The sequence below is a fragment of the Brachycentrus maculatus genome, unplaced genomic scaffold (assembly GCF_059751285.1).
Source record: "Brachycentrus maculatus isolate JH-2025_06_01 unplaced genomic scaffold, ASM5975128v1 h1tg000555l, whole genome shotgun sequence".
Taxonomy (NCBI): Eukaryota; Metazoa; Arthropoda; class Insecta; order Trichoptera; family Brachycentridae; genus Brachycentrus; species Brachycentrus maculatus.
The window spans coordinates 715,001-724,496 of record NW_028281298.1 but is presented as its reverse complement, the minus strand read 5'-3'; the positions used below and the strand labels follow the sequence as shown (position 1 = coordinate 724,496).

The following is a 9,496-nucleotide window of genomic DNA, read 5'->3' as shown; positions in this document are numbered from 1 at the left end:
ATATATATATATATATATATATAAATATATTATATAAATATAATATTATATATATATAAATATATAATATGATTTAATTTATTACTATGATTCTCTCGTTGCATATGTACAATAGATTGTCATCTGGTTTCAAATGACTCATACGCATACATTCCTAGAACCTAAAAAGGTCAGAATGCGAGTTCTTCAACTAATTAACGATCCTATAGGAATAGTTTTTTTAGTCTGTGTAGGCCGCTAGTCACCCATATAATAATGGGCGAACTCACAATTCTCAGAAGAACTGAAATACACTCTATTTGACTCGAATTAAAAATTTCCCATGCGAAAGATGCAAAAAAGAAATTCTCGAAATTTCATCGTAACCGCGATGAAATTACCACAGTCAAGGATAATATAAATATGATGTAACTCACATTTAAAATATGAAGTAATGCACATTTTTCCTCGTTTTATCCACGAGAGTTAAAGAATTTTGCGCGAGGTCCCGGGTTCGATTCCCAGGAGTCTGATTGGCGCAGATTAGTTTAATACCAGTAAATTATTCAATTAAACTAATTAATGGATAAATAAACATTAAAAACTTGGTACTTTATAAAAGATCATGGTTTACAACCCTTTTCTTATTGCATATAGGTACATATTTTTTATAGCATAGAATTTTGTCTAGCTTTCCACTAGTCCGATGATATCGTTTAAGACGAAACCCGATCACTGGTCAAATAAAATAAACGTGGATGAAACTGTGTAGTTTTTGTTTTATCATAAAAAAATTAAGTTCCACCAAGAAATGTTAGTACAAAACTTATACTATATATAGTCCGATCCACTTTCAAGTATTCAATGTGCTTGATCATGCTCAAGTTTTTCTATCTCCTTCTATATTACCCCATTATTTTTACTTAATCAATATATTATAAATTAATGAATCGTCGATTATTATTTGTAATTTTAATCGGATCTACCCCAGGTTTAAAAATGCCAAACTCATTACGAATAAATGTTCAGGAGTATCGACACTACGCAATTGACATATCGTAGTCATACAGGAGAAAGTGATCAAGTGCATTTATTACAAAAACGTGATCATTGACTATTTGATATCTTACTAGATTAATATTGCCCTGCAAAAAATCCCAAAGGATTTTTAACTTGGAAGTATAATATATTGAATTGTTAAAAATGACTAACTGCCTTCATATTTATTTTCTTGCCAAGCAAAAGTGACTTAAATGGCCCCCCTGAAAAATTTACGTTTTGTTAGTGCGGTAGTGTAATGGCAAAGAGGTATATCTGTCAAATTTTTAATTTTTTAAGTTTGTTCAATAAAATGTCTAAAAAAGTGTATGTATTTCATAATCTGGCAAAAGGATATAGCTGTAGTTGCAATACTCATTTAGTTTTATTAAGATATGTACATATAAAAATGCATAAAACAAATGAGTTTTTTAATTTCACAAGTTCTTTTTGCTCTCCTGTAAAATTTGGTCTGAGACAGATATACCCCTTTGCCTTTACACTACCGAGTTGGTCATTTTCTCTTGCATGACTACGATATTAACTTTTAAGTCTGATTCCAGCCCAGGTATAAATACTTGCATAGTACATAAACTACAAAGATATTATTATTATAGTTCGTCCACACAAAACAGGAACTCCGCTTTCCATTTCCTCCACTCTAGTTTCGCTGTAATACTGCTAGTCGTACTATACGAGTATAACACACTTACTAGTACTAGAATAGAACAAGAATCAGTTCAACATAATAAATGCTATTCGAAGAACACTCAGTCTTAATAGAAGAGTGACTCAATATTCCAGATAAAAAAATATGGGATTAAAAATGGGGCAAAAAATACGGCAAATTGATTCTGTCAAAAGTAGCTGTTATCTACAAAAAAATATCTTTGTATTTGGAAAAAAAGAGAATTACATATTTGTATTTTTATTATTTACACAAATATTTCAATTTTATACTATTTCTGTGAGCCTAAGTGGTTTATTATAAGAAATAGGTTTCAAATTGTGGTAGAGTGGGTTTGAGCCGAGAAACTCTGACTTAAGAGTCCGCGATACTAACCACGGGACCACAACCCGACACTCAAATGTCGTATGTATGTACGTAACATTGAGGGCAGAGTAAACGAACCATCACGCCGATTCGATGCAGGCGTAGGCATAGAGAATAGAACGCCACACCAATCTGTCTTTGAAAACAATCTTTGCATCTTCTACATTCATGAATCTCCTTATACATACCCACCGATTATTCCGACTCCTGACATGACCCTTTTCAAGTGTTTGATATATTGGAATTGAAGATGTAAAATCACAAGCAAAAAAATGCCTAAAAATGAAGAATTTAAAATGTTAAAAATATTGTTTAATATCATTTAACAAGTACAATAAATTAATATTGTGTGTAAATCCCTCTCCAAGCACAAGAGCTAAGTATCTTTTTTGGAGAGGCATATGCGTAACTAAAGAATGAGATAATTTAAAAGAAATATATATATACATATATATATATATATATATGTATATATATATATATATATATATATATATATATATATATATATATATATATATATATATATATATATATATATATATATATATATATAAACATATATATATATATATATATATATATATATATATATATATATATATATATATATATATATATATATATATATATACACACACAAATACATATATACAGTTATCATAGGTTTCTGAATCCGCATATTGATCGGTTTAGATGTGTTTTAGATCAGAATTGCACTGATTCATAGAAAACTATATATCGTCCAAAGCAGTCTATCACGCCATCTTTTACTTCAATTGCATTCAGTTTGTACAGAGCATGCTCAGTTAGTCATCCACTTCTTCACTGTTGTGTTCTAAACCTTTCTACAGGAAATATCACTTTCTATCTACGTATTGAATTGTGTTAGCGAAATTGTTAATCACACTTATTGTAATGTATTTATTTACTGGAAAAATTTAATCATTCACATCGTGAGATTAATTTTATTTATTTTTATTTCATCATATCGCTCATTTGGTAAACAATGACGTAATTACACTAATTTTTTTTTAGTTAAATATGGTATTTTCATTGCTTGATTTGGCAGTCACTTTGTGGTAAAATCTATCCATTTTTAATTAACGTTTTGCTTAGTAAATACCGTATGTGAAGCTAATTCTATATTTAAGAGTTGCGTCCTTGGGACGTTGAAGGTTGAAGAGGGAGTTTTTTTTTATTTTTTTAAATTTTGTGATTATTTTTATTTTTATGTATTATCAGTGGGAATAAAGACAATAGGGGGGATGCTTTAGTCATTGACATATTTTTAATTATGGGTTTATTGTTATTTATATTTGTATTAATTTCAATTGTTTCAAAATGTTGCAGTTTATTTATGGCTTTTCGTATGAATTATTTTTAGGATTTCTACGTTATTGTGGCTAATTTTGTGAGTATGTTTTAAATGGTTAGCGAATTCATTATTTCGAAAATTTATTATTTCTCAAACATAATTCATGTTTTTTTAAAACATAATTTATAATTCATGTATGAAAATGATGCGGAATGCATCGAAACACGTGTAACAGTAGATGATTAGAAAAACTGGTATTTATTGAGTAAAACTTTAATTAAAAATAAATATGGTAGGTCAAAATGTGCGTAAAGACTAAATCGGGAGAAACATGGGCAGAATTGATTTTGTGGTGAAATGCCGAATAATGCGATCTGTTTTCAGATCTACCCACCTCCATTATCTATTTATGAATATCTCTTTCGTATTTTAAATATTAAATATAATAAAATCAACACTGTTTTTTAGGGTCTACTAAATTGTAAATTTTATTTTGAAAAACATGAAAATTTAATTAAAAATTCGTTGTGACAGTTGTTTGGCCTTGTTAGGGCCTAATCAAACTACAGTTAATGCCCTAACAAGACAACAATTGTCACGCCGAATTTTTATAATAATTTGTATACATATATTTTTTAAAATAAAATATACTCTTACAACTTACTAGACCCTAAAAATCAGTGATTGATTTTAATATTAAAAATATACGTTAGGGAGTTCTACAAATGAAACGCCAAATCAACGAATAAATATTTCTTTTGTTATTAGTTTCATTATTTCACAACTTTGTAGATTATATAAATAAGTTGTAAAACTTTATTGTATAATAATTAAATATGTGTTTTTGGGTTTTCTCGATGTATTTCTGTGTTTTGGATCTTGTGGCTCTATGTACGTTTACATTTTAATGTTTCTATTCTTAATGACTTTATGGATAGTTCAAGTAGGTTGTACCATTTTATCGCATTTTTTTAGTATTTTAGGCCAAAATATGTACGTGCTAGATTTTGTTCGATTTATTAAATATTTATAATAATTGAATATTCATTATGAATTTGTTTACGATTATTCCTCATAACAGAATTCAGAACGCAAATAAACATATCTCGAAGATAAATATTTACAAATTTAAATGATCGAATTACGAATGGTCACCGCTGTGTCGTGTTCAGCGAACGTAGCTTCGAGTTGACTGATAAGGAGAACATCCTTGATTGACCGCAATCAGTTTCCTCCCGGCCTGCGCGCGCAACTACACTCGTGTCGGGACAGCACACATGCGCGCGTCGCACGCACACTAGCGCGCCGAGATAGCTGACCAGCCCACCATGGCGTGCGGAATTCCGCTAGAGGAAAGTTGGTTACCGCACGCGCTACAGGCCAGACTTGGCGACACCGGCGTATCTGTCTCTCTAGCGCCAGATGTGCGACGCTGGCTCTCCGCGATCAGACACACAGTGGACGAATACGATCAACAGTTCTGCGAGCCATCACCGAGAGACGGAGAGACATATCTCCACAGAAACCTCAGCGACTCGGATCTCTCCGTCCACAGCTTTGAATTCATCGACCTCGAACACCCCAACCCTCAAAACCGCGCGACCAACAGTGATATTCCAATCAGTGCCAGTGATAACTCAACCGACCCGTATTCTAACGCTCTAAACGACATTTTATACAACTGTGAAAGCCAAATCTCCCAACTGGATTCATATAAAAAACATCACGGAGACGCTGGAAGCGACAACTCTAGCGAATTCGAACACAGTATTATGCACGTTTTCGACGACTTCTTAGAAGAGGTCAGAGCTTCTACTCCACTCATAAACGGAATCAGCGTCCAAAGCGACTTGGAAAAGGAAAATGGAAACATGGAGTTGAAAGTGCCAACCGTGAGTAAAATACGGAGTTACAGCAACTTGTCTGCTCTTTCGGACGAGGTGTTCCTCAGGTCTGGGTCCTCTAGCAGGACTCCGTCCGTCACCGATATCAATAACATAAGCAAAGACTGTGGCGACGTTGTCGTCAGATCACTGTCGAAATCGGAGCAATGCAAGCACGCCAGCTTCGACATTAATAGAATATTCGACAAAGGCGGTGGGGCGCCCGTGCCGCCCAAACGAAAAAATCGACTTTCAATACCCACCCAGATGGAAAGAACGGACGATATCGTACTTAGACCTACGCCGGTTGCAAAGAAAAGAACCGAAATTCCAGTTAAACCCATACCAAAACCGAGAAACATATCTTTAGTCGAACAGTTACGCGCTAGATTTGACAGTGATCCCGAGATAACGCGAGGGTTTTCTCAAAAATCGGTCAACGCGCATCCGGCATATGACGGCACCGATAGTGACAACAACTCCCTGGCAAGTGATTACGCCGACTATGAGAACTTATGGCTCTGTACGTCGGGTCGTCAGAAACAGGTTATCAGTGGCGCCGCTGATTCGTTCAAAGAAAACTTCGGCGTGGTAAACACGATAAGATACGACAGCTTGAGAGACATTTCGGGTCCTCTTCCAGACACGGCTAAGCAGAGAATTGTCTTGTGTCGACCGCATACTAGAGTTTCTCCCAAGTCGAGTTGCAGCAGCAATCCCAGCGATAGGACTGAAGCTACAGATAACCGAGCGTTGCCAGGTGAGTTACGCTCGGATGGAGACGCGAACAATAGAAGCTATTTTTACAACTCCAATGTGAAGGCGTTGAATAGTAAACCTAAGACCAAACCTCCTCGAGTACCTATCAGGGACGCGGTTAGATGCACTTCGGAATGCGACAGCGCTGACGAGTGTCACCGCGCTATACGCGATCGCGTGGCAAAAAGTGACGATGAACACGCTAAACGCAATTCGAGCGCTCCCAAAGACCCCAGAAGCGGTTCGCGAGTATTCGAGAGTGCGACAATTCCACGTGCCAAAGAAATGAAAACTTTCGGCAACGTGCGAGGAAGGATTGACACCAGCAATGTGACAGTTTGCAATTGTGCTTCGGAGTGTGATAGTGGCAGCGTGTGCGAGACGGATTACCTCACCGCTACAGGCACAGAGGACGACTGGAGAAGCAGCCTGGAGATCGTCAGTGACAGCGACTCCTGCAGGTTCAGTGGAAGAAGGGCAGAAGACAGGACCGCCAGCGACTCCACGGACTATGCTTCGGAAAGCCCTATTTATGAGAACCTTCGGGACATTGTCAGGATGAAACCGGTGGTGCCTGACGATGTTATAGCGTGGAAAGCGTTGCTTATGGATCCTGACTGGATCGAAGACGAGGATGACGAGGTTTGTTAAAAAAATTAAACCGTAAATGATTTTTTATAACATTTTTTATCATTATATTTTTTTTTAAATAAAGAGAAATATTTGTGTTTTTATTATTTACACAAATATGTCAATTTCATACTATTTCTGTGAGCCTAAGCGGCTCATTATTAGAAATAGGTATCAAATTGTGATAGACTGGGTTCGAACCGAGAAACTCTGACTTAAGAGTCCGCGACACTAACCACGAGACCACAACCCGACACAAGATTTTGACTGACTTTTCTTGATAGAACTGCATTTTATATATCAAAAGATGTTATTAAAAAAGATTGTTGTTAAAATAATAAAATAACAATAATATATTTTTTTCCGCATATCTATTATTGGAACAGTGACCGGGTTTCGTTGTAACGTTGTGACACCAAACTGATAATGTCGGTTACGACGAAACCCGGTCACTGGTAAAAAAAAATTATATGGAAAAAACTTCATAGCTTTTATATTGTATTATTATTCGTTATTCACAACATTTTGAGTGTGTCCAAATATTTGTTTACAAGAACAAATATTTGGATATGATGTGAATAAAATAACTGGTAGTTTAAATTCACTTTCAATTTATTTTTCCTTATCTTATTATTATTATTTTTATTAATACTTATCTCCATGAACATATGTTTCTAACCACTTATCTAAATGAGTGATTTCATAAAGTTTTTAGATTACTTGTGAATCACTCAGAATACATAAAAAATATACAACGTAAACATTTCTTTATAACATTTGGGTGTATCTATGTAAATCCTTGTTCTCAAATCCGGGTTTCTCCACTTTGTAGTTATATTTACATTATGAGATCTCAACAAAGATGAAGAAAAATAAAAGAAGTTTGGGCAATTACAGAGCTTATTTCCTGTTATATGCAGGTAAAGTGATCACTTGATACACCGGTGGCATTCGCCATTTTACCTATGATTGACGAAAACAAGTATTTGGACACATTCAAAATGTTGTAAATAAAATACCTGGTATAGTAATATGTTACGTAAAATTGAAAATCATGTTTTAAGGCGTTTTTCAGTGTGTAAAATAATCCGATTAGGATAGTGCATACAAACAAATAAACGGGTCTCTGTTAAATAAAAAGTTTTCTCAATCTAACCAAAACAGACTCTAGTGAACTCACACGTACGTCGTCATGAGATTAATGATATATGTAGGAGTTCCGAAAATTTGAGTAGTGAAATTTGGTGAATAGGACACATGTGTAAAGCGTAGCTTTACCAGCCTATGCTAGGCCATAAAGCCTGCAAATACCTAGACTTCAATATTCTTCTTCATATATTGAGATGTCAAAAATGTATCCGTTAAAAACTATCTATTTTCTTGAATGTTTTCCACAAATAATTTGTGGCACATTTTATAAACTTTATAAAATTAATTAACTTTGTTTTAACCACTTAAAAAAAAAAACAATTTAACCTACCGGTTTCGACTAGAATTTCGTCATCATCAGGGTTTATTTTAATTCAAAAAATAATCTCACCAAAAAACTTCCACACACTCCGTAAAAATCCAACAAAGGTAGGTAAAATTGTATTAATAAAAAAGTGGTTTTAAAAAAGTTATTTAATTTTATAAACTATCTATTTTCACTAACGTAAACCTTCGTTGAAGAAATAAAATTCCTAATCATTCATTGACTTTTTTCTGTGATAAAACGAGAGATTAGAAAGATAATATACCTATTGCACGATGTGTTATCTTATGAAGTTCGAAGTACTGTTTAGAAACACATGTAGTTTCTAGTATTGATCCGTTGAGGGCTACATATCGCTCACTCCTTTCAAGAACGTCACAAATCAAAAATCGTAAATTTTCAGTTGTGCATGTTTTTGGAATGCCCAGAAAATGTACTATATTCCAGCAAAAGCGGCATATTTTAAACTGAATATTTACCCGCTACAGGGCAGAAAGTGTTGGTTTTGCATTTTGAAGAAAAGGTATTGCTTAATTATTTTTAAAAATTTACTAAATATATTTCAAATGGAGAAAAAACATTCAGGTTTTACCTAATAAGATCTGATGCAGAGTAAAAAGTTCAATAAGTGGCTTGATGTTTATTTTTAATCCATTGTACTATATTATATGTTATTTATTGTATTATATTTTTAAACCTTAAAAACGTTCTCCGGAAAAATCTTTGATTTATGACGTTCTTGAAAGGAGTGAGCGATATATGTACCAAATGTATTATAAGATTAATGAAATTCAATGGATTTCAATGCGGGTTCTTCGAGTAATACAAAATGCTGTTTTACGAATTGGGGTTGTACGTAAATTGTCTTGTAATTGAGACAAAAAACGATGGATAAGTTTAAAAGGGTGACTAAATTAGTCGGGTCATATTTTTTTCAATTATCCCGAGGACGATCGCCAATAGGGGAAATCAATAAAATTATACGCCAATAGGATCAAGTTTCTCAGACTTGCTATTCGTCATATCGACGGTCCCTGCGTTAAGTACTGTATCTGCAAATCTGTTACTTTACAGGAGAGAGCTTAGGTGATTTTTTCAACGTATTCTTTTTTATTAATTAATTGTTTTATCTAAAATTCTAAACTAGTATTATACATTCATAAACACGATAAAATTATGTATTAAATCATTCAAAAACTTTATGCTTTGTCAAAATTAAGTAGTTATCGTTTTAGGAGTTCGGTTCATTTTGAAAATTCGATGTAGATAGCGTCTTATGCGCTTGAAAACTAGGCTTAATTTATTTTATATATATTTTTGATTCTTTATATTTGTCGATAACGGTCAGTTGATAACATTAC

General features: G+C 33.7%; 1 protein-coding gene across 2 annotated transcripts in view; it reads left to right on the top strand.

The window, feature by feature from the left end:
* The first annotated feature begins 4,422 nt into the window (after positions 1–4,422).
* LOC148301497 (uncharacterized) overlaps positions 4,423–9,496 on the top strand; it is a 60,151-nt gene continuing 55,077 nt past the window's right edge. Inside the window, exon 1 of one of the 2 annotated variants that reach the window (XM_088273169.1) lies at positions 4,423–6,673. In XM_088273169.1, the coding sequence (XP_088129295.1) occupies positions 4,718–6,673 (1,956 nt within the window). In that variant the 5' untranslated portion in view covers positions 4,423–4,717. The remainder of the gene's footprint in view (positions 6,674–9,496) is intronic. The other variant, XM_088273170.1, reaches the window with a different exon arrangement.